This window comes from Podarcis melisellensis, assembly GCF_964234715.1.
Source record: "Podarcis melisellensis genome assembly, chromosome: 8".
In the NCBI taxonomy this organism is placed as follows: Eukaryota; Metazoa; Chordata; class Lepidosauria; order Squamata; family Lacertidae; genus Podarcis; species Podarcis melisellensis.
The window spans coordinates 24,176,358-24,202,566 of record NC_138540.1 but is presented as its reverse complement, the minus strand read 5'-3'; the positions used below and the strand labels follow the sequence as shown (position 1 = coordinate 24,202,566).

The 26,209-nt window shown below is 44.7% G+C and overlaps 1 protein-coding gene across 4 annotated transcripts in view; it reads left to right on the top strand.

Moving 5' to 3' along the window:
• MEGF6 (multiple EGF like domains 6) overlaps positions 1 to 26,209 on the top strand; it is a 213,913-nt gene that overhangs the window by 76,671 nt on the left and 111,033 nt on the right. For 3 of the 4 annotated variants that reach the window (XM_081923410.1, XM_081923409.1, XM_081923411.1), the window contains one exon: positions 6,843 to 6,965. The exons of the other annotated variant lie outside the window; for it this stretch is intronic. In XM_081923410.1, coding sequence (XP_081779536.1) covers positions 6,843 to 6,965 — 123 coding nt within the window. The remainder of the gene's footprint in view (positions 1 to 6,842; positions 6,966 to 26,209) is intronic. 4 annotated transcript variants of the gene reach the window in all.

Sequence of the window (26,209 nt, the reverse complement as noted above, 5' to 3'; positions counted from 1 at the left end):
AAGCGATCCCTTTAAATCTGACCCCCCCCCCGCCATTCAACTCTCTTGCCTGGTTCTTTCACTGTGTGGTTCTCTTCATGAACTCCTAAAACATCTAGGTTTTCAAACGCTGAAGCTTTTCAAAGCTTTATGGGGAGGGGGCAAACACTCAACGGATCAGATTTCTTCACTCTCTTCCTGCTCTCCACCCGCACCTCCAGGATCTTAGAGTACCCCCCCCCACACCCCAGAGTGTCCTTTTCTTTACATTCCCCACATACACAAATAAATCTTGGGGTCTGGTGTCTGGATTGAATAACAACTTTGTGTTTTATGGCTCTCTGAATAACTGTAGAGGTTGGGAGCGAAGGATTCTTTTTGTGTGTGATTGGCATCTAGGGCCGTGGGTGGTGTGTGAGGGTTGATGAGTGAGAGAGCAAGAGTTTTAGAAGCACAATAAGAAGAGAATAAAAGCCCTGCTGGATCAGGCCAAAGGGGGCCCCAGCCACTCCAGCATTCTGTTCTCACAGTGGCCAACCAGATGTCTGCAGCTCTTCCCGCTTGCAATTGGTATTCATAGGCATTTGCCACTCACAGCAGAGGGAGAACACAGATCATGGTGGGTAGTCACTGATAGCTTTATCCTCCATGAATTTGTCTACTCATCCAGGGAGAGTATGACTAAGAAGGTACCTTAAGCGACTTAGGACTGCAATACAGTGGTACCTCGGGTTACAGACGCTTCAGGTTACAGACTCCGCTAACCCAGAAATAATACCTCGGGTTAGGAACTTTGCTTCAGGATGAGAACAGAAATCACGTGGCAGCAGCGGGAAGCCCCATTAGCTAAAGTGGTACCTCAGGTTAACCACAGGTTAAGAACAGACCTCCAGAATGGATTAAGTTCTTAACCCGATGTACCACTGTACCTCAAGGACTGCCTCTTTCCATATGAACCTACCCAGACCCTAAGGTCGTCTTCTGAGGCCTTTCTTTGTGTGCCTCCTCCACGAGAGATCTGGAGGGCGGCAACATGAGAACGGGCCTTTCCTGCAGTGGCTCCCTGTCTGTGGAATGCTCTCCCCAGGGAAGTTCACCTGGTGCCTTCATAATACACCATTAGATGTCAGGGAAAAGCATTCCTCTTTAACAAGGTTTTTGGCTGATTGACATCTGATGCCCTTTTAAAATGTGTTGGGGAAGGAGGCTTAATTGGGTTGCTCTTGTTTTTATTATGTATTTTGTGTTTTTATATTGTGAATTTATGCTGTGAACTGCCCAGAGACCTGCGGGTATAGGGGAGTATACAAATTTAGATACTAATACTAATAATAAAGTACCTGTGGGGGAAGTCCCAGCAGTTCCTTCAGAAACTTACTCTGAATGGTTGGTTGCATCTGTTGGAACATATCCCCGTCCTGGTGTCTGAGTCCCATACAAATGTTGGGGGGATATTTTAGCAGCATAAATATTCAAGCTGAGGGCTTCAAAGGAGCCTCCTTTAAACCTCCCAAAGGTTAGAATGGCTTTTGCTGTCCTCCAGCCTAAAGGTTTTGCTGCCTCTTTCTGCAATTGAGCATCCATTTTAATTCATTTGCGGGGAGGTTATACAAGAACATACCTTTGTATTGTGTTCATCCTGATTTCCTCACCCATCATTTGATCCTCCCACACTTTTCAATGCATTTTCCTGTCACTTTCCTAACTGCAAGAAGTCTGTTTCTTATTTTATCACCAAGCGCTTTAATCCACCTTAACTGCACAAACCTACATTTCTGCTAGGAAACCAAATCCCTCCCTCAAAACGCTGACACTCTGGAAGTGTCCTTAATTATAACTGACGTCTGGGTTTCATTCAGAGGAGCTTTACTCAGGGTAGACCCATTGCAATTTAATGGGACCAAGCTGTTTATTTTAGAGGCTATACTCTTAGTTTGACTACTGCCGGATGCAGCCATCTGTCTAAGATGAACAGCAATCAAATTCCGAAAGAGCCAAAATTGTCAATTTCAACACGATGAGGGTGGATGGCAACAATAGATGTGTAGCTGTTTTTTTTTAACAAAAGATCTGCCACCAGGGGGCAGGATCCTTCCAAAAACAAGAGGGATTGTGGGGTGGAAAGAGATGAAAAGGTGCTTATAAGAGAGACACTGTTTTTGGACAAATTTGTTTGGGGCACTGGACAGATAATGAATGCTTCTGTTTTTATGGTGGGCACCACATTCAGGTGTCGTCAAGATGATTTTAGTTTCTTGGAGGTCATTCATTTCACTGGGTCATCTCTGAGCAGGACTACCACTGAGTACAGCCCTATATCTGCAAACATATTATTTATTTACATCCCTTCTTTTTCTCCAAGGAGCTCAAAGTGCCCTATGTGGTTTTCCCTGCTCCTCCACCCCAAAAGGTAGGTTAGGCCCAGAGGCAGTGACTAGCTGTAAGTCACACCCAGTGAGCTTCATGGCCAAGTGAGGATTTGAACCCTGGTCTCCCAGGTCCTGAATTTAAGGTGTGGGGAATTGAGAAACTGAAATGGATAGGTTTGTGGATGACAGCTCCCCCTGGAATTGCATTCCAGCAGTCAGGGCCCATAAGTTTTTCAAGAGTTCCCTGGCACATGCATTCATCCCCCGCCTCCTTGAGCATGTTGTGACAGCTGAAGTCGCCTGGAACTCACTCTCCCTTGGCTGGACTCCCAGGTCAACTGTTTCTGAGCTTCCTCCTGAAGCCGCCTGGCAGTCCAGACTTAAGAGCCGCCCGAGCCCAGTTTTAACGCTTTCTGCGTCAAAGGCTTTTCACCCAAGTCGGATCTTTGCCAGTGTTTCCCTGAAGTCCCTTAACTGCAGTGTCTTCCTGTTAAAGCCCTGGTCACTGAACAGTAACAGGATAGGTCCTTCTTCTGGTGCCCCAGCAAAGTTCCCTGTAATCATGTGAGACAGGTTCTGGGGATGAGGAAGAAATTTTATCTGGGTTGTATTTAAAGGTAACCCGCTGAATTTGCACCCACCCACCCATTTCCGTATAAATTTTTTATTGGGTTTTGATAACTCTTAACATCCTAAACATAAGATCAGTTTCTTAAATAACAATAACTGACCGTTAATCATTTGAATCGCAGGTACTTTTGCACTCGGCAAATTGCCCTCCTTGGAAAGAAATCTGATAAGCCGAAAGTATCTAAATGGCAGAGCTCAAATAATCATTTTTGGGATAGAGAACGTGGTTTTATTTCTTACGCAGATATCAAGGCACATGGTTGCTCAGCCCACCAGTATATGCAAATGTCTGGCTCATCTAAGATCCTTTATTCTCAATAACGATGGGACTCACAGGTGGAGAATACATTTATTTTTGCATGTCTTTATTATTTGTAAAGGGGATATTTGTATTGGTTAATACTTTATTACCCCTTTGGAGCTTTGTACTTCTGAGTCTTGATTTTCTTTCTTTTTGTTAATGCCTGCACTTTTAAAAAAACAACAACTCAATAAAATGTTTATTTTTTTAAAAAAAATAACAATAATTGACATAACCTAGTAAAAACTAAATCTTACCATAATAAGGGATGAAAACAATATAAACAAAGAGCAAACATTGGGCAGGGATTAAAGAAGAAGTCGTCTGTAGTAGTCTTTAAGGATCATATCCTGTAAGTATAACACCAAAAAGTATCTCTTTTATTTTGCAAATTCAGGAAATGGGTGTACAAAAGAGGGAGAAGACACACAAAGAGACAAAAATAATATATTGATGGACTTCAGCTTTAACCAGATCCATTTAAACACCAATGGTGGAAACCGACCATGTACTTGGATATTGTGGATTTGGGGGGTGGGTGGGGTCAGTCTGGATGATTCTCCGAGTCCCATTCTTGGGGATTCTGTATCTATGGATGTCAAATGTATGAGAGCAAGCTTGCCCAACCTGTCCTTTTGTCTAGCTCATGGTTTTGGCTGATTCACTTAAGCGCCACGGTTAGCATAACCAAAGAAGTTGCTCCCTGCCATAGAACAAATGGGCAGGCCTTTCCTCTACCCCCTCACTATCTGCTAGGAAGGAGAACAGTAGACGTAGTGAGAGTTGGGGAGTACTGAGCAGAAAGCAGGCTGGAAGCTGGGGACACAGAGACACGCTTGATCTGTGCTGGATCCAAAGCTGTGACTAATGGAGAAGCAAACAGTACTGATTCTTCTCAGACTTAAGCTTGAAATTATGGCTAACCTATATTAAGAACTTTCATTCTCTTGCTAATTGTGCTGTTTGAAATGTTCATTTTATATCTGACTTCCTTTAGTAATGTTTTCTTTTGAAATGTTTAAGATAATAATCATTTGGGGTTAACATTGCTGCATTAAAGGTGCCTTCTGTAGTTGACCTCCTTGGTAATGTTTTATTTTGAAATCTTTAAGATAATAGTTCAGTTCCCTGTAAATTACGTTGCTTTGAATGTACGTATACTTTATATTTTGCTTTCTTCAGTATACTTTCTTCAGTCTATATTTGACTCGATTCTGGATTGTTTTATTTGAGCTTCTAATGTAGGCTGTAAACCTCTTAAAAATAAATTAAATTAACCACAAGAAGAAGATCTGTTTGGGTGTTAATGCTGGGAGCTCCTCAATCTTATCCTCAGATTGTATATATGTGTAAATAAAAACAAAAACATACATCTCAAAGACACCATAATCTCTGCTGACCTTCATTCCAAGGAAACAGAATCCGGTAAGTTTCTGGAGTCTTGCGCTGCTCAGAGATTGTGGTGGCATGTAACAGTATTGACACAACTCATAAACTAAACCTTACCAACAAAGGTCCGTATAGTTAAAGCCATGGTTTTCCCAGTAGTGATGTATGGAAGTGAGAGCTGGACCATAAAGAAGGCTGATCGCCGAAGAATTGATGCTTTTGAATTATGGTGCTGGAGGAGACTCTTGAGAGTCCCATGGACTGCAAGAAGATCAAACCTATCCATTCTGAAGGAAATCAGCCCAGAGTGCTCACTGGAAGGACAGATCGTGAAGCTGAGGCTCCAATACTTTGGCCACCTCATGAGAAGAGAAGACTTCCTGGAAAAGACCCTGATGTTGGGAAAGATTGAGGGCACAAGAAGAAGGGGACGACAGAGGACGAGATGGTTGGATAGTGTTCTTGAAGCTACCAGCATGAGTTTGACCAAGCTGCGGGAGGCAGTGGAAAATAGGAGTGCCTGGCGTGCTCTGGTCCTTGGGGTTGGATACGACTAAACGACTAAACAACTAAACAACAACAACAAACAAACTAAACCGAAGTGAACTTACTTGTTCTACATTGACTTCTGCACACTTTTAATTTAAATGTTAGCTTTTCCAGCAGTGCAGTATCTCAGACCTTTCTGCACCAGTAGTTCAAATCAGCTCCAGACTTATCTCTCCAAAAACCTTGCAATCCTGAGTTGTGCAGCAGTCAATAAATGTCCGACTAGCTCCCTACTATAAACAATAGCATCATCTTCCATTAAAAAAAAAGATTGAGGAGGGCTAGTTGTAGTGTGAGGGTAAAAGATGATACTTAACCAAAGATCCAATTTCTTGGAAGGTTGTATCCCAGAAGGCTTTAATTTGCACTTTCTGGAACAGTACACTAACTGAAACAGAGCCATCCTTCGAAATTTGCACTTTCCTGAATTTTGAAATGCATTTCTCGTGCCAAGGAAGGCGCACCAAAAAGAAGAAGAAGCAGCAGCCTGCACTGGGATCAAGTGTCCATAAAAATATACCCCTTAGTGAAAATGGAGATGTCAAAATTATTTCTTTGGTGGAAATTAGAATCATAGGATCAAGGGCTTGGAAAAGGTCCCAAGGTCCGTCTAGTCCAAACCCCAAATGGCTGTGCAAAAATTGGTACATTAGGCAAACTGCCTTACAAAGGTGTGTGTATTAGGAGAAATGTGTATCAAAATGCTACCAAATTTCCATGAAGTTTTTTTTTTTAAATTGCAAACTGATTATGTGGTGCCATGACAATATGCCTTGGACAGGCGGGAGGCTACACCCACCTCTCACATTTGACCCAGAAGGTTGATCTTCATTTGACTTAAGAACAACCATACATTTTTTCTACTTCTCTGCCATACCAGGATATGTTGTGGAACACACCCACCCACCAGATTTGCATTAATTTGCACTTCTGGAGCCAAAGCCATAAATAAATGTCCAGTATTCAAAGTGGGCAAGGAAATTGGGACTGCCAAGTCCTCCCTGCTTCCATGCAGCTGGGGCTTCCATGGTGCAACACTATTGTTTGCAAGCTCCAGTGGGACAGTGCAGATCAGTGGGGCCATACCTTGGTGGGAGAGCACCAGATCTGCATGCAGGTTCCTTGGCTAGCATTTCCAATTAAAAGGATCCGGTGGTAGGTCAGGTCCTTGGGCCTGACACCCTGGAGAGATGCTGCCCATCAAGACTGGACAACAGTAGTCTAGACAGGCAAAGGGTGTATACTGACACAAAGTATACTGCGTTGCTGCCTTTTGGAGAAGGGGCATAGCTCAGAGAGAGTGCATCTGCTTTGCATGTAGAATGGGGTTTGATCCTCCCTGTCTCCAGTTAGAGATGGGCTCATCCGAAGCCCCAGAGAGCTACTGAATGGCAGTGTAGACAATGCTGAGCTAGATGGACCAACAGTTAGCTAACTTTTCTGTGTTCCTATGCATAAAGGTTAGGCATGGAACTTGGGGAGTGGATTAGCATGCATGGCCCAATCCTTACTCCACACCCTCTGAGAACCTGTGAACATGAACACGGCCAATAGCTCTCACTGGAAATCGGCATTAAGCACCAGTTAGAACACTGAGTTTCCTCTTTTTCTTCCTTTGCTTGCAGATGTGAATGAATGCGAAACCGGGAACGCAGGCTGCGAATCCCAGTGCTGTAACACAATTGGGAGTTTCTACTGCAAGTGTCCCGAAGGATCCAAGCTTAAAGATGATGGAAAGGCCTGTGAAGGTAATGACAGCCCATTCAACCAATCACTGTATCATTGGAGGTGGTTTGGGCTTCTCTAGATGCCGGTCCCTGTCTGCCTTCTTACTTGCAAACAGTCCAGAAGTTGTACTGCCTGTCAGCTCCCTCCTCTTAAGTATTAGGTTGCACCATTGTATACTCTACATCCAGATCTTCTATGAGACAACCCTTACAAAATGCTGCATTTTGATGCATTTTTCACCCAAATCGGCTTTGATTCAAATTGAGAAAAGACTGACTGAGCTGTGTTTTAAGCCAGTGATGTGTACTGAGACCTAGTGTAGACCTTCTTGAGCTCAGCAGGGAGGAGAGAATGGGAACAAAACCAGAATGAGTTGGCTCTGCCTGTCTTTGGCTCTGACTCTGTCAGTCACTGACTTCCACTCCACCAACTGCTAGCCTCCTTGACTTCCACTCCACCAGTTCCAGTGGTCACTAGCTGTTGCTGGAGGGTTTTATCCCGGTGTGCCCCATTCAAAGCTCAGTTTCATCTGGGCAGCAATTGAGCTTGGGCCTTCAAAAAGCTTTTCCCCCACCTCTGCTCTAACAATGTTTTGGAAAAGTGTGTTTATGTGTGTTTAATTGCTAAGCCGGATTTAAGTGGATTAGTCTGTGCTGTCTGTTTGAGAGAGGGGTGGTGGTTTCACTTTCCAAAGGCAGAGAGTTTGACTTGAAGGAAGTGAGTTCTATGATTTCGAGTGCCCACGACCAACTTTTCATGCCAAATGCGGCGCATGGCTTGGGTTGCAATATTTTACCAAAGAGAAGCAGGCAGATACAAGGCTCCTGGTCTTTATGGTGTGTGATCTGCGGCTTTTAAAACAATAACATAGGTTGCCTTTATAATTGCTGTTGGCCTTCTTTGTGAATAGATGCAGTCTTCTAAACTATAATCTTGTAAAAAACAGAACACATTTCACCATAGCGGGGCAGATGGCAACCAGGTGTGCTGTGGATTTGCTTAAATCCCATCTGCATTGTATGTCTAAATCAGCATCATACCACTTTAAACAGTCGTGGTCTTCCTTAAAAAATCCCAGTAGCTGTAGTTAGTTGGTTAAGGGTGCTGAGAGCTGTTAGCCAACCCTCTGCCAGAGCTTCAATTCCCATCACTCATAACAAACTATATTTCCCAGGATTCTTTGGAGGACACAGGTCGTGATGTGGTCTAAACCACAGAGCCTAGGGCTTGCCGATCAGAAGGTTGGCAGTTCGAATCCCTGCGACAGGGTGAGCTCCTGTTATTCGGTCCCTGCTCCTGCCAACCAGCTTGAAATCACATCAAAGTGCAAGTAGATAAATAGGTATCACTGTGGCGGGAAGGTGAACGGCGTTTCTGGGTGCTCTGGTTTCCGTGTTTGTTGCGCCAGAAGCAGTATAGTCATGCTGGCCACATGACCTGGAAAGCTGTCTGTGGACAAACGTCGGCTTCCTTGGCCTGAAAGTGAGATGAGCACCGCAACCTTTGACCCCATCCAGGGGTCCTTTACCTTTTTTACCTTTACCCTCTTCTATAGTTTCCCCAATTAATCTGAGACCACGCCTAAATATCTACCTTTGCTCCTCACACTTCATGCCTCTCTGGGTTCTGGGAGACCCAGGGGGAGGAGAGCTTGTTGCAGCAGGAGGGGGGAGACACTATGACTTTTCACCAGCCTGACTCCTCTCTGCCTCTTGGCCTCCATCCTCCCACTCATCCACTTCAGCGTCTGCCTTTGATTCTGCACTGCTGTCTGCCACAGGCTCTCCCAGCTCACTAAGCCCTGTTGCCTCCTCAGCTTCCAACACCACTTTTCCCCAGTCTGCTCCCTCTGACCACTCATCGTCATCCTACCACCAGTCCCCGGGCTCTGAGCCTTCTGAGCTTCCCCAGCTGGTTCCTCCTACCATTCCTCTGCATCCAAACAGTCCATGACCTGATACTGATCCTGTTTGAGTGTCTTTTGCCTGGCTGGAATGTGTCCTTGAATTCTGATAATGCCTCTTCACTTGCCTGGATGGAGGACAGAGAATGGGTGTGTGTATGTAGAAACTAGCCATGAATTAAAACTTGTCACTCCACCCACTTTTGCCTCTGGCCATGCCCCCCACTGCCACATGACCCCTGGAAGGAAATGAGACTCCTGAGCTGGAAAAAGATTCCCTATCCCTGAAATAGGATTCCTCCACAGAGAAAACTGTCATCTGCAAAAAAGAAAAAAAGGGGGGGGCATATTCAGTTCATATTCATAAAAGCACACCCACACGCCCCAGATGTGAAATTGTTTCAAGATGTTTTATGGAAAGCGATTCATAAAAATGGAATCAAATAAATAAATACATAAATAAATAAATGGTTCCATACAAGGAGTGTGAGTGCAAATAAACAGAAAGGTATATTAACAGGACACATAAAACATTTAAGTACATTTTTCATATGTATATATTTATAGTCTTTATTGAAAAAATAAAAAGTACAAAATTACAAGAGTAAGGTAAGACACACACAAAAAAGAAACAAGAAATAGTACCCATGTAGAAAACAAAGCAGAGCAATAACAACATCAAAATTATATTGTGTACATTACAAAAAAATAGGGGAGGGACTTTATTGTAATTAACTAGACCTTAATCTAATATGGTACTGTATTTATGAAAATGATTTCCAAATATTGTTAAATTTATCCATGGCAAGTATATGTTTCTTCACAACTTGTTCATGTGCAGCGAGTTTGTACATACAGTAGACCCTCTAGTTATGTACTGCAGTGGATCCGTAACTTTTGGGTTACGAACGCAACAAACCCGGAAGTGTATATTTCTGGGTTTCGCTGCACGTGCAGAAGCGGTGCCTCTGACTACGGACTTTTCGGGTTACAGACAGACCCCCAGAACAAATTTAATTTGTATCCAGAGGGTCCACTGTATCTTCAATGCAATCATTAAAGGGAACAACTTTTTTTTAAGCACCTGTGCAGGATTTAGCAATTCTGCAAACATTGCTTACAAAATAGAAACCTTTGCAACTGACTCAGTTACATAAGGATTGTGTGTTCCTCAACTAGGAAGGCTGTATATACCATTTCTAAAGACTTTCTCTGTTCACCTTTGCCCCTTGTCCCACCAATTTCTAGCATGTGGCCCCCCAGGAGGAAATATGGCCCTTGCACTGGAAAGATTCCCTATTCCTAAAATAGCAGATCTCTTCAAATATAGGACAGTCTTGTGTAAAATAGGTCACCTGCTCTTATTACCATTCAAGTCATATTTCTTACTAGCCCACAGACCTTCAAATTAAAACACACACACACTCCCAAATATTTGATTTCATGGAAGGAGTGGGACCTCAAATACACAAAAAAGGTATATTAGCAGGAAAAGTAAAACCTTTAAATAGATTATTTGTTATTTTTTAAAAGACATTAAAAAAAACCCAGTGCCCATTAACAAATCTGTAAAGTTGCTCACGACTCTTAATAGTTTGAAACAGAAACTTTTTTTCAGGTGATTCAGTTACATAAAGAATGTGTGATCCATAACACACACCATTTCTAAAGGCTTTCTTGGAAAGGGAAAAATCAAAGCAGAACTAAGTTTGGAAAGTACAGGCTGAAACAACATGGAGAAGGTGGAGCCACAAGGTCAATAGGTTCAAGAATTGGCAGTGGGCCCTGACTAGGTATGGGGCTTGGAGGCTATCTAACAATGGCCCCTGATATTGGCCCTGGCAGCAGGACGCGCATTGCCCAATTGCTGGCTGGCGAAAGTCTCTCCACATGGATGGGGAATTTGTAGATCTCTAGATGTTGCTAGACTCCAAGTCCTTTGGGACTCACCCTAGGTGACTCCCACTCTCCCCAGGACACACCCCTTGTTGCTTTTGCTTGGCAGGAGTGGGTCCTTGAAATCTGAGAGTGCTTGGATGGAGGATAAAGAGGGATAATTGGGTTTCATTCCATGCTAGTCCTACTCAGGTTAGACCCATCAAAATGAATGGCCAGGACTCACTTAGGCTTATTAATTTCAGGGGGTCTGCTCTGCGTAAAATGTAATTGGCTATGACTCTGTGAATGTGTGTAGAAGCAACCCCACTGGACAAAATCAAAATTAGCACTCGTTGGTCCTCCCATTTTTTTGCTTCTGGCTCTGCCCACCACTGATGCATGGCCCCTGAAGGTTGTGTAGAAGAGCACATTGCCTTCAGACTCCAAAAGGTTCTATTCCATTGCATGAGCCAATTCTTCATGGAAGCCCATATTTCACAGGCCCATGTTTAAGTTGGTGTCTGAACCGAGGCCTGCGAAAACTGGTCTGGTCTGGTCTGGGGAAACTTCAGCATCTGTCCAGATCACAACTCATCAACCACATCCTGAAAAAGAAACCATGCAAGTGAGTTGTGCCATGACATGGTGAGTCACAGTCTGGAGATGTGTCGGAGGGTTCAACTGTCTGGTTTTGGTGAACTTCACGGCCAATGTGCATTGACTTCACCATAGAAAAATCGATTGGCTCTGAAGCATATTAGACCAGCAAATTTCCTTGTGTCACCTCCCGTTAGGTGACAGAGAGAATCCCCAGAAGGAATGACATTTTCAGGGGTAGACAAACCAGTGTATTTGTGATCCATGTCTCATTCATGTGCTTTCACCCTTGCATCTAATCTTTCGCGTTTCCACATTAACTTGCAGTTTTTCAACCCATACGAAAATTCACATAAGCACCCATTTCCAAACACGGATCAAACCTAGCTCAGTGGTAGAGCATCTGCTTTGCTTGCAGAAGGTCCCAGGTTCAAATCCTGGCATCTCCAGGAAGGGACTGAGATAGAATGCTCCTCCCAGACCCTGGAAAGCTGTTAGTGGTCAGTTTGTAGACAATGCTGAGTGGAGTGAACCAACATATTCTTTCAAAATACAAAGCAAGCAAGCAAAGTGATGAATATCTATGTTCTGATCCTCATGCTAGTCAAGTACAGATCAGATCAGAGCAAACACTTCAAAGACTGAGTTCTTCATACTTCTCTAGAAACCAGCGTTTGATCAGAGCTACGTCTGGATGGTTACAGGGATAAAATGGCACCTTTGCTTATGAATGTTCATTTAAAGCAAACTGGGAGCATGAAATACTCTTGGTGGGCTGGATGTTCAGGAATTTTAGCAATCATTATTTCTTCTTCTTCTTCTTCTTCTTCTTCTTCTTCTTCTTCTTCTTCTTCTTCTTCTTCTTCTTCTTCTTCTTCTTCTTCTTTCCTTGCCATTAGAGTATATTTTATTGGGGGGTGGGGAGATTGAAATATTTCCAGGCTCCTTGCACTATCAATATGTGTGAAACGAACACTGTTGCCCGTATCTGAGTCAAGCTAAGCCATTTTTAATTTCCCCAGAATTCCCTGGACAGGGATTAGCCTGTTGAATGATTAAAGGTTTCTCAGCCATCAAGGGGAAATGAACCATCTCTTGCCGACGCTTTGGCGATCCAAGCCATGCATCGCTGTTTTGCAATAAAGATTGGCCAGCAGCCTTGGCTAGCATTATATCTGACCCGCGCGTTAGCCTCAAACTGACCTATACCTTTGATCCAAACTTGCGATCACCTCACTCCCCCCCCCCATCCTTCTCAAACAGCTGGGCTTGGAAAGATTAGATGTTCCACGAGGGGATATAGCTCTTTTGATGCTTTCAGTTGTGACTCGGCTGGGGGAAGGGGGCAATAGAAGGTCTTTCATAGCTTGTGAAATCATTTCCATCTCATTAAATGCTTCTATACAGGGAAGAGACGTGGAATCTGGTCCATTACAGCAAATGGGGCACTGGCCCACCAGCCTCAGCCTCCACATGCCTGCCTTCCTACTTACAAACAAACAAATAAACCATTGGCTCTAGCGCCTCCTACTGTCAACCTCCCTGCCTTCCAGCTCCAATGGACACCAGCCACCACTTCCCATAATACCAGGAAGGCTGCCTAGACCATTTATAAAGACCCCATCTGCCCAGTTTTCCCTCTGGCCCCTGCAACTATTGTGATGTTGTCAGAGCTGCCCAAGGTCCCAGCTCACAGAGGACCAACGCCAGTTCTTGTTATATACAAAAGTCTTTATTAAGGTTCAGTTTCGATTCCAAAGCCGCGGCGCGCAGCTCTACGTCTCAACCCTAGACCGCTGAAGTTCCGTCTGAATCTCCTCCCCCCAGACACCAGTTCAAGACCCTAGCCTTGCTCCACCTCCTCCTTTGTTCCTTTCTCCTCTGGGTCCGCCTGCCCGCCGGGGTGTTGCCCTTTCTGGACTCTTCTGATGCTGAAGAGTCCCCAGATTCTTCCCCCTCCCTCCAGCGTGCTTTAGGACCTGGCTCCCAATCCGCGCTCCCGGCTGCCCCGCGCGCCTGTGCATTTGAACTTGGCGCGCGCGCCCAGCCGGCAACCTTCCTCCTGACTGTTACACTGCTCCTGCCACTGCTTCCCCCTTCGGGGGGGTTAGCTGGATCTGACTTCCCCTCTGTTCCCTCACTCAGCGATAGGGGCGTGGTCAGCCCTGACTCATCTTCTCTTTCCCCTGGAGGGGAAGCCGGTCCTGACACATGGGACTCTTCCCCCCCGCTACGTTCTGGTGGGGAAACTGGTCCCGATCTCCAGCTGCTGCTTTGGGAGTCACCGCTGGTCCCTTGCTTCTGGTGTGTCCCTCCCGGGACCCCCCTTGCTCTGGCTATCGGTGCCCCCTTCTGGGAATCTTCCGAATCACTGGACAGGCTCATGGAATCTCTTGCCCCACTGTCATCCTCACCTACGCTGCCCTCGGATTGTTCCCCTTCGCTCTCCGCTTCCTCTTTCCCCTGTGCCTCTGCTCCTGAACCCCTGACAGATGTGGTTCCCCAGAAGGTTGACCTGAAGGGGAAAATGGTCCCCCTATCACTGAAATTGAGGATTCCTTCAAATTTTATTTTTTTATGTAGATTGTATGCATCCCTCCCAGAGTGGGAGTCTCTACCTGCAGGCTTGCAATCTAAAGCAAAAAAGGGCACACAAGGGGAAAGGGGCAGGGAGAAAAGAGAAGAGGTGGGAATCAAACTTGGCTACCAAACAAAGGACTGTCCTCTGTAAAATAGGACCCCTGCTTTTATTACTGTTCAGTTCAATTCATATTTCTTAATAGCCCACAGACCTTCAAATTAACACACACACACACACACACACAGAGAGAGAGAGAGAGAGAGAGAGAGAGATTTGATTCCATACATGGACCTGAAATATACACAAGTAAGGGCATATTAACAGGGCAATTAAAACATTTAAATGGATTTTTATTTTCTTTTAAAGAAAAAAACAACATTAAAAACAACTGGAGCCCATTAGCAAATCTGTAAAAGTTGCTTACAACTCTTAATAGCTTTAAAAAGTAACTTTTGCAAGTGATTTGGTTACATAAAGGCTGTGTGATCCATAACCGGCATGGTTACTGATACCACTTGTAAAGGCTTTCCTGGAAAGGAAGCAGGCAAAGCAGAACTAAGTCTGGAAAGCATAGACTAGAACGACAAGGAGAAGGCAGAACCACAAGGTCAAGAACTGACTGGGCATGAGCCTTAGAAGATGCCTAACAATGCCCATAGTGTCCAATCGCTGGTTTCATACCCAAGTGTCCCAGAAAAACCAGGACATCCTGTTTCCCCCTGCGAGAGCACAGCAGCCATTTTGGGCATTGTGATCTCACACAGTTTTGCACCAAGATTTCGCCCTGAAAAAGCACTTTTTGGGGGGTTGTGAACTCACACAGCTCCCCAGAACATGTGTTTTTGGGTCTCATGCTCTTGTGCCCTGAAGAAAAAAAGGATGCATGACTCAGTTTTGAGACTCAACGTGTTGGAGGGCGTGTGGTTCTCTCCAGGGATGAGGATGCTGTGGATCTCTAGATGTTACTGGGCTCCAAGTTCCATCATTCTAGCCATGGACCATGCTGGCTGCAGCTGATGGAAGCTGGAGTCATTCCAAACCTTTCCCAGCCCTGTCTTGTCCCTGGGCCATTAGCAGATCCTTCCCATCTTCCTTCCTTTTACTTTCACATGTAAGGGAAACATCTGAGTTAGCTAAAGTGGTGCCGCCCACAAGTAGTCGGACTATAACTCCCATCATCCTTGACCCATCAGGATGACTTGGGCAGATGAGAGCTGGGCTTCACATTTTTTGCTCTGCCCATTTCTGAATCTGGGTCCACCCACTGCTGGTATGTGGCCCCTGGAAAGTTTTGCAAAAAGGAATTATTATTATTACTATTACTATTATTATTATTATTCACTTGCCCTTCAGCCTAAGGTCCCAGAGCAAGTTGCAGCACTAAAATGCAATAGTTAAAACTGTTTCAAGCAATCTACAATCACAAAATAAGGTGGGTCTGAAAACTATACATCTCAAGTGGCAAAAGAGGTGCCAGACACACCTCTGTGGAGAGGGTGATTCACAGGTTAGGGGCCACCACAGAGAAGGCCCTCTCCCAGGCCACTACTCACCCTGCAAGCCTCTGAGGGCAGAGGACCTACCAAGAGGGCCCCATCTACCAATCTCAGCATCTGAGATTGTCTGTAGGGAAGGATATTTGGGGCCCAAGTTATTAAGGGCTTTAAACATTAGCATGACACACTGTCCAACTTTTTCAGACCCCAAACTACGACGTGTGTCTTTCAGGATGCACTTTCAGGCAAGTCATGTGACCCGCACCTCATTCTTGCCCTGAAAAAATGAACGGTTTTTATGAGGCGAGATTGTGGCATCCAAAATGGCCGCCATGATCTTGTATAATAAAACCGGGATGTCCCATTCCCCCCTCCCCCAGGGGGTTATGACATGAGCACCTTGAATTGGGCCTTGAAATGAACTGGCAACCAGTGTTGCTGTTTCAGAACTGGGGCTATATGAAATTTGAAAGGGACCCTAGTCAGTAATCAAGATGCTGAATTTTGGACTGATGTAGCTTTCAGGCTGAGAAAGGTCCTACTTTAAGATGCCTGTGCCAAAAACACTGCAATGGATCGCCACAACTGTGACAATTCCCCTGTGACCCAACAGGATTATTTAGGAGCAAAGGAAGCTGTCTTGTTGTACTTGGTCAGACTGTTTAGCCAGCAGTGGTTTTTGAGGCTTTCTGACTGGGGTCATTGCTTGCTACCTGATTCTATTTAACTGGAAAGGCCAGGGATGAAACCTCAGACCTCCTGATGCAAAGCAGATGTTCTACCACTAGGGGTGCAGGAAGACATTTGATCCAGTTCGCATTTTTTAATGCAAACCTACCTGATTCTCACTTTCTGAAACAATACACAGACCGAGAAATATCAACCATTTGAAAGTTGCACCTTTCTGGATTTTGCAACACAATTCTCCAGCCAAGTACCAAGTAATCTTTACAGACATGCATCTGTTAGGAGAAACTGCTTAAAATGATGATGATTATCATTAACGTGCCCCTCACCAGCAGATTTGTGGGTGGGCTACAACAATTAGTTTAAAACTCAGTATTAAAAACAGTTTAAACATATCACATTCATGGAAATCAGGTGGTATTGCCACTAAATTAGGTTGTTTGGTGAAAGTAACCCAAATAAATGCATTACGTTAGGAAATATTGCCTTGCGAAAATGTGTATGCTAAATTGTATACCATTCATGTGTCTGTTAGGAGAAATTAGTGTTGCTGTGTTGATGAATTTTCATGAAGTGGAGAACTAGATTTCAAAAATGGGAAGCTGAGAAATAAACAAAACAGATAGATTCACTCATCCTTGAGTAATGGTCCCCACATTCTATGCACCAGGATGCACACAGGGGGAAGCACAAGTCTTTGGGAACATACATTCTCATTCCTCTGCGTTATGCTAAAGCAGGAATCACACTGGACCTTGAATCAAGACTGTCTGGCCTTTTCCAGAAAGTGTGAAGTGAAGGTGTATGACTTATGAAGCTTTAGGACTCTGTGTGGGTGGTGGGGTCATGGGACAGATGGGGGTCTGTGTGTGGAGCTTTCAGACTGTGGATGGGATTCATGGTTTTGTTGGGAATATGTAGGCTGCATGTCTTGGGCTCAAAGATCGCGACTTTGCTCACTCTCGGCACTTTGGCTTGATGGATGGTCTCTGTCAGGCATTCAGTGACACTGGATTGCAGGAGACCTCATGTTTGAAGTTCTTCTTAAACAAACAGCTGCATAGTGACAGCCACAGGGTGCTAGGGAGCATCAGCCAACCCCACTGGGGTGTCCTGTTTGTTTTCCAAATGTTGTACGAAAGAATGCTTTGATCTCAAAAATCTATATGTCCTCTCTTTCTCTCTCTCTCTCCCTCCCCCCCCCCCCAAATAGGTACCATTAATTTAGGCTCAGGGTTTATCCACACTTACATCTGAAAACATCTGAAGGCTGCTCTATAAAGGGAAGCTTTTTAAGGTTTAAGGCTTTATTATGTTTTTATATATGCTGGAAGGTGCCCAGAGTGGCTGGGGCAACCCAGTCAGATGGGCAGGGAACAAATAAATCATCGTTGTTGTTGTTGTTGTTTGCCTTTTGCCCCACTCTATCCAAGCAAAGGGCTGCACTTAAAACTTCTTTGTCTGAGTGTTGTGTTTTTTTGCCCTAAACTTTCCCTGTAAAAACCTGCTCTTTAGTGCTCAATCGGAGCAAATGTCATTTCAGGTTTTCTACAGATTGCCATTTGCTCCGATTGAGCTTTAATGTGCGATGTTTCAGAAAATGCATATTAGGGAGTTCCTCATTAAAATACAAACAAAATTGAATCTCTCCCCCATTCCTAAATGCTGAAATCTCAGCTCTGGATGGTTTTTGAGCAGCGTTTAGAGGCATAAGATGTGGTGGTCAAAACTACCTCTCCATGGTGGCTGGGCAGATATTTCTGGAATAAGGCAAGACGAACACCCAGTGCTTTTTTCCTTTTTTTAAAATTTAGGGGTACTCTCATTTTGACTCAAGAAAATCACCATTTTATAGTTCAAATTGGAGGGGAAAAATACAGTAAATGGACAAAAGTACAAAGATTCACAAAATGTTTAGGGGTATGCGTACCCTTGTGACCCCCAGAAAAAAACCCACTGCAGACATAGCTAAACCGAGCCCCCAGCCAAGTTGTCCCAACTTACAAGACGGTCTTTTTCATCCATTGTAGAGATCGCTCGATGGACCGCTCTGTTCAAATTATGGCCTAGAGACAGCGAAGAGCTTAGTGTCCATATTTCCAATAGCATGTAGTTTTAAGACTGGAATGGACCCAAGAGCTTGTTTGTATTTGACTTAAAAAAAAAAAAAGACTCAAAGAAGAAATTAAATCTGATTCCCATTAAGGCTGCAAGAATGACAGCTTCGCCGATGTCCGTTTTAATGCTTTCCACCCTTTTGCTCTCTGATCGCTCATCCGAATCTGCTGCCAGGAATCTTTTCCACAGCTCCTGCCCGCTGCTGCTGGGTGTCTGCTTCCAGGGAGTGTAGACAGATCCCGGGTGAGAGCCAGGCAGTCTTGGCTGGGCGGCAGTGATCTTTAGTCACAAGCTCAGAAAGGCTTCCAGTTTTCTGTTTTCAAATCATTGGGGAATTTCTCAGAAGTCTTTGTTCCCCGTTCTCCCGTGAACTGGGACTTGGCCGGCTTCCCCACTGAAGGTCATTCTTGCCAACTTGAGAGTGTTTGAATGGATGAAGTGAGGCCAGGCTGCAACCCTAGGTAAGGGCAAGGGGCCATCGCTTAGTGGTAGAGCTCATGCTTTTCAGGCACAAGGCTCCGAGCTCACCACCCAGCCTCTCTGGTTAAAGTGAGGTTGGGGAACCACATGTGGCCCTCTGCGTCCCCCTATCAGGCTCTCAGGACTCTTCTCGCTCTGCACCCCTCCTCTCCAGGCCACACCCCTTGCCAGGTCTGCTTTGCATCCTCCATTTTGCCCAGCTGGAATCATAGAATTGTAAACTTGGAAGCTGCCCCAAGTGCCATTAGTCTAACCCCCTGCAAGGCAGGGACCACAGCTGAACCATCCCTGACCAATGGTCACACAATCTACACCACCCTGGGCAGCTCCCAGCAGAATAGTAAAACATCAAACTTCCCTAAACAGGGCTACCTTCAGATGTCTTCTAAAAGCCAGATGATTGTTTATTTCCTTGACAGCCGAAGGGAGGGTGTTCCACAGGGAGGGCGCCACCACCGAGAAGGCCCTGTGCCTGCTTAATGGCTTAGGCCCCAAATATCTGAGAGTCCACCTCCGACCCTCCTCCCTAGCTTCCCTCCTTCACTTCCTAGTTCACCCCTAACATAGTTTTCTGTGATGTCCAAAGTGGGAACTATGCTTTGTTCCCTGCTTGCAAACCCGCAATATGAAGCCAGCATTTGAGATGGGGTTAAATAACCATCATTTGCCAGTTGGGATCCCATGGCACATAATGGTTAGTGAAAATGAGGAAGTGGAGGGGGAAATGTGCGAACACAAAGGAAGAAGGAATTGTGTGAGGTTGCAAGGGGTGGGCTGGGGGAGCCTCACTGCTTGACTTGTCATTATGTCTGATCTAAGCCAAAACTTTCAAAATGCAATGTGTGTATATAAATACACATTTATTCATTACCCTTTACAACAGCAGCGATAAGTGATGAAACATCAGCTTGGCAATGCTAAATTAATTAACATCTGCAGCAGGAAAGGGAGGCACTGTCTCCTGTTTAGATACAAACTGAATCTGCTTTCAGTTGTCAACTTCTGATTCCTGGAATTATTTATACGCGCGCGCGCACACACACACACACACACGAAAACATCTCAAAGCAATTAGCAAAAACACATCAGCAATAAACGCATTTCAAATTCAATACAGATACTGCTTGGGATAAAAATCTCTACTGGAGAACCTTGTTGAAAAAGGAACCATAGAATTGTAGAAAATGTAGAGTTGGGTAAAGGTACAGGGACCCCTGACCATTAGGTCCAGTCGCGGGCGACTCTGGGGTTGTGGCGCTCATCTCGCTTTATTGGCCAAGGGAGCCGGCGTATAGCTTCCAGGTCTTGTGGTCAGCATGACTAAGCCACTTCTGGCGAACCAGAGCAGCGCACAGAAACGCCATTTACCTTCCCACTGGAGTGGTACCTATTTATCTACTTGCACTTTGATGTGCTTTCAAACTGCTAGGTTGGCAGGAGCTGGGACTGAGCAATGAGAGCTCACCCTGTCACAGGGATTTGAACCACCAACCTTCTGATCAGCAAGTCCTAGGCTCTGTGATTTAGACCACAGTACCACCCACGTCCCTTGTAGAGTTGGGAGGGACCCCCCCAAAGGCCATCTAGTCAGAGCCGGAATCAAAAGCTAAAGGCTCCCTGACTGATGGCCATCCAACCTGCTTAAAAACCTCCATTGAAGGAAAGTCCACCATTTTTAATGGTGCCTACAATACTGTACAATAGAGATGCTGCCTGTCTGGTATATAACGGGAGGCACAGTTCCTGCATTGCAAGGAATGGACCTCCAGATAACATGATATTTTCAGGAAGAGCTTAGTAGTAGGTTGGGTGTATTAGGGGTATTCTGGACCCAAGATGTATAGAACTTTGTATCCCTGTACCAGCACATTGAACTTAGTCTGGTACTGGTGTTTAAATTCATTAACATAAAGCTGACCTACATATATAGATATAAATGCAATGTGCACATTTTAAATTCAGAAAGTATAGCTTGACAGCCCAACCAGCTGCAGTCCCAACCCTACTTACCTAGGAATTCAATACAACTTACTTCTGAGTAGACATGGCTGGCATTGTGTTGTAGTTCCAATAACATACCACATAGGATGTTCCAAACTCTGTCTCTCTCTTCTGTTTTTAAGCCAGCAGTTCTCAAACTTTCTTCTCTGGGCCACACTTTCAGAACAAAAATTTGCACGGGCCACACCACATATATATATACCACATAAATATATCGGAAAACAAAAAGAAGCAATTCATAGCAGTGCTTGATTTAAAACACAGAACACAACCACTTTGTAATATGGTCCCGGGACTTCCAGAAAGTATAAAAGAATGCAGCTACATAGAACAGGAATCATTTCTCAAAATAGAATTACAAACAAGCATCTTACATATGTACCTTAAGTATGCACACCAACTCAATGAGAGGTGTGAGCTTGCTTTTGCCAAGTAATCTCACTTACATTAGGCCTAATTTGAGACAAACGAACTCTCATCTGCTCATCAACACAAAGAAGCCTTTCCCCTTTCTCATCTTCTGTATTTTGTCAGAGTTGAAAATCTCTGTTCACAACAATGTGTCCCTGTTCATAACTCTGTTCAAACAGTGATTCTGGATCACAGCTAGGATTGTCCTCAGCAGAGGCGCCAGCTTGTGAGATCAATGGGGGTGGGCAACATCCTGATGCCCCAAGCATGACGTCAGGATGTTGGGAGGAGCCATGGACGGAAGCGAACACAGCGGCCGCATGTCTCAATAGCCAGTGGCTCCTCCTGGTGGCACCACCGGCTGCTTCGACCCTTCTCTGTGGTGCAGAGCATTCCCTGTAATGCTCTTACTCTTATTTTGAAAAGATATCTAGGCATATTTTGCAATTATTGTTATTATTATTACACTATATTATGCTATACTATGCTGAAATGTTTAAGTGATTCCTTGATTATCCATGAATCTTCTTGCCACACCCTTCGAGAACCACTTGCCCATAAAAATGAGGCCATTGTCCTCCTGACCCCAAACTGAAACCTCAGGTTTTAACTGCATTTCAGGAAAGAGGGAGAGAAAATGTTTCATGCTTGGGAAGACACATGGATTCTGTTTATTCAATTATCAGCTAATATCTTCCTCTTGAATGTTTTGAAGGGAAGGTGGTGGGGAGGATTGGAGATCTTTCTGGAAGCCATTGTGTAGCACATAGCTTGCCAGTGGCATGTATGAAATTTCCTGTCCTCTTTGTTTATCTGAAACCTCCAAAGCCTTTAGCATGGCACTATTAGAGGAGAGCCAATTTGCTAATCTCTAGAATCAGGCTCTTACTGCCAAACAGACTGGAACAGCTTCTTCCTCTTAGCATAGACACTAAACACACCTCAAGGCCACCAATTTCCTCAGTTAGACGATGCGTGTTTTTCTTTTCAAGAAACGGCGAGCAATTCCATTTGTTGATTTTCCTAATAGGTAGGCTCCCCCCCCCCAATTTTTCCTTTGAGAATTCTCTGAAAGAAGGGCCAGGTCACCAAATCTAGCTTCTTACATCCTGAGATTTTGCTGGCATTGAGTGAAAATTGTGTCGGGCTTGGTCAGGAGAGGCAGTTGCTGCGAGATTTGGCCTAAAGCAAAATTTCAAAGCGAATGTTGATGTTCCTGTGTGGCTGAAACCAGAGGGATTTCAGAGGAAGCCAAAAATAAGATTTGGGGGGGAAAGTTATGAAAAGGTTCACTATTAAGAGGTGAGAGAACTGCCACGTGCTTGAGCAATAACCTAATTAATTTTGGGAAGGGGTGTAGCACAGTGGTAAGGCATGCGGATATTACCAGTCAATCCCTGGCATCTCAAGGTGCAGTTGGGAAACGGCCCCATCTGAAACCCTGGGTAGCAGCTGCCAGTCAGTGTAGGCCAGGGGTTGCTGATCTTTTTGGAGCAGCAGGCACGTTTTGAATTTTGTGAAAGCGCTCAGGGACATGGTATCACAAAATGGCAGCAGTGGAGGCCGAGCCCGACACAAAAATTAGAGAGAGCATTCATTGCTGCATCAGCTGCATCCTGGGCAACATCAGGCTTTGCCCTGATTTGTCCTGCTGGTCCTGGTTGGGGAAAACACACAATATATTGATTTCTCATGTGCAATGATGCTGTTACTGTTTAATACCAACAGGAAAACTTCTCCAGTACCAGGAAAAATGTGTAAGGAGCCCATAGCATGCTCTCTCTCGCAAACTGCCTACATTCACCTCTCTCTGTTGTTGTTGTTTCGTCATTTAGTCGTGTCCGACTCTTCATGACCCCATGGACCAGAGCACTCCAGGCACTCCTTTCTTCCACTGCCTCCTGCAGTTTGGTCAAACTCATGCTGGTAGCTTCAAGAACACTGTCCAACCATCTCGTCCTCTGTCGTCCCCTTCTCCTTGTGCCATCCATCTTTCCCAACATCAGGGTCTTTTCCAGGGAGTCTTCTCTTCTCATGAGGTGGCCAAAGTATTGGAGCCTCAGCTTCAGGATCTGTCCTTCCAGTGAGCACTCAGGGCTGATTTCCTTAAGAATGGATAGGTTTGATCTTCTTGCAGTCCATGGGACTCTCAAGAGTCTCCTCCAGCACCATAATTCAAAAGCATCAATTCTTCGGCAATCAGCCTTCTTTATGGTCCAGCTCTCACTTCCATACATCACTACTGGGAAAACCATAGCTTTTACTATATGGACCTTTGTTGGCAAGATGATGTCTCTACTTTTTAAGATGCTGTCTCTCACTTGCACACAAATATATACAAACACTGCATGCACCCACTCATCTCTCTCTCTGCCCAAGCGCATCTCAGACCACACATATGGCCACATATTCATAAGTTCTGTCTCTCTCACACACCTCCCCCGCAGACCACACATCTGCCCCCCACATCCACACCACATGTGCATCTCTCCTCAAGTGCGTTCCTTCCTCTCTAGCATGCCTGGGCATCCACAGGAATTTTTTCCAGGGAGGGAGGCAGTTTCCCCAGGGGAGCAAAGGAAGACACTGAAAGGGTGGAGCAGGCTCATTTTGCACAAAAAAGAAAAATGAAGGTGGGGGGGAGGGGAGGAAATGTGTCCGTATGTTTTGCCTCATATTTCAGGTTCTAAAAATGCTTGAAACTTTTTGTTTTTGAGAAAGCTGGGCATCTGGGAATTATGGTTCATCTTAGTTGGGGAACCAGACAAGGCCTATGGGAAGACAGTTTGGCAACCCTTGGCTTAGATTTTCTTGGATAATGGACAGGGGAGGGGGAGGAAGTAATTACAATGGTACCGTGGATTAAGAACTTAATTCGTTCTGGAGGTCCGTTCTTAACCTGAAGAGCACTTTAGGTAATGGGACCTCCTGCTGCTGCTGCGCTGCCACTGCACAATTTCTGTTCTCATCCTGAAGCAAAGTTCTTAACCCGAGGTACTATTTCTGGGTTAGCGGAATCTGTAACCTGAAGCATCTGTAACCTGAGGTACCACCATAATTCATTAAGTAGCAATGTTCAGGTGATTGACTGCAATCTCAGCATATAAGGACAGAAGATCTGCTTAGGTTTCAAAGGTTTTGCTCCTTTCCTTTACCTCCTATCCCCTTAGCACAGCCTGAGTCTTCTTCATACCTGGTCAGATGCCACTTCCCACCTGTCCTAGATGCTACCCCATTCAACCAGGCTCTGGTCACCATCTTTTCTTTGCTAGGCTCTGCCCTCTGAATCTCAGAATCTGAGCTTCACGGAACCCATTGTGTGGACATGCCACCAATGGAGAGTGGCTTCAGGGTGCACAGGAAAAAGGCACCAGCGATACACAGAGTGATTGTGTGCACCAGCTTCTGAGAGCTATTTTGCATGCATCTTTATGTTTAGGTGTACACTCAAGGCTTTTACACACTCTCTTTGAAACACAACTTGTGGAGTCCCACATGTTTGCAAACACAGGAATCCAAGAAAGTATAGTTGCCAGAAATCAGAAGAGAAAAATTACCAGTCTGGCCTGATCCTGCTGTGCCTTTTGAACAAAGTTATTCTGTATTTGAGTGAAGCATTTCAGGGTGCAGAATGAAGCATAATTGTCTGCTAACTGCTACATCTAGAGCCACTGCTAAAGGTATTGCTGGAGGTTCCATTTCAAAAATGGGCAGCCCTATAAGGGAGCCAGAATTCTCCTGTGTGTTCACTTGTGGGCCATCCAATGTGCAGAACTTGTTCTTGGGAGGAAGCTAGAACAGCCCCTGCATATGTCCCTGGAGTCTTCCTTGCCAGCCAAATGCCTGCAGATAGGAAGAAGAATACAAAAGCAAAAGGGTGTGATCTTCTGCAAGTTGGATCACTTCTCTGTGGTTGGCTTCAACTATTCAGGGACATGTGTCTCAATCACTTGTTGATAGATTTATCGAGGAAAATTAGGTCTGCTAACAAGTTGGAGATGGATGGGCTTAAAGAATGAGGAACACCGTCCCACCCAAGCAATCAGAGGAATGGGGATGGGAGACATACCTAACAACCAGAAGAATCAGTCATCGTCTCTGAATAGCACACCATTGCTATACTGGCTCTGATCAAGAAATGGTTGAAGCCCAATTGCTCCAAAGGTTCACAGTACCGTTAAAAGTGAAGAGTTGTGTCATTAATCTGGGAAACTGCTTTATATTGAGTCAGACTCAAGCTCAATGACATCTGTACTAACTTCCAGGGTTTCAGACTGAGAGTATTCCCAGCTCTGCTCGGGGATTCCAGGGATTGGACTTGAAGCATTCTACATGCAAAGCAGATGCTCTATCATTAAGCCACTTTGCCTCTTTGCGTTCTGCAACCCCTATCTCACTACTCTGGGAGAGGGAAACCACTCATTGCTCAGATCTCGAAGAACTGCCTTCTCAGAGTTTTCCTGATGTTTTAAGAGCATCAGCAAGACAGAAACTTGAAAAGCACACCTACGCACACAGAATCCCTGACTCCAGTTTCTTTCATTCTTCCTTCTGCAAGGCTTTCTCAAATACAACAATGAAAGGTGCTTTCCTGCTTGTCAGCTGTTCCTTCCCAGCAGCCTGAAAAAGGGGACACCCATGTGGCGATATTGTTGCTGTAGGCCTCTGAACTTCCTATAGGAAAGTTACTTCCGGCTGAGATGTAATGCGGCAGTTCTGACTAGGGATGAATGAATCTTACCATTTTCAGTTTCACTTTTCCTCAATCTTAAATTCAGTTCTCTACATTTCTACAGCGAAAATCCCCATGAGAATGCATCATCATCTTAGTGCAATTTTCTCTTAAAATATATATTTTCATATGCAGTTTTGATCGATGTACATTTTTGCAAGCATGTTCCTCTAAAAGCTGCATTCCCCCCCCCATGCAAGTGTTCCTCCAGTATACACATTTTTGTACAGTTGTTTAGTTGGAGAGCTCCAATGCAAAATTCAGAGTGAGACTTGCTCCAAGCAAATATGCATTGGGTTGCAGTGTGGAACCTCTGTTGTTTTTTAAATTAATAATACAGAACCACATGCCCATGGGTCTCACTGAAATGTACAATGGAA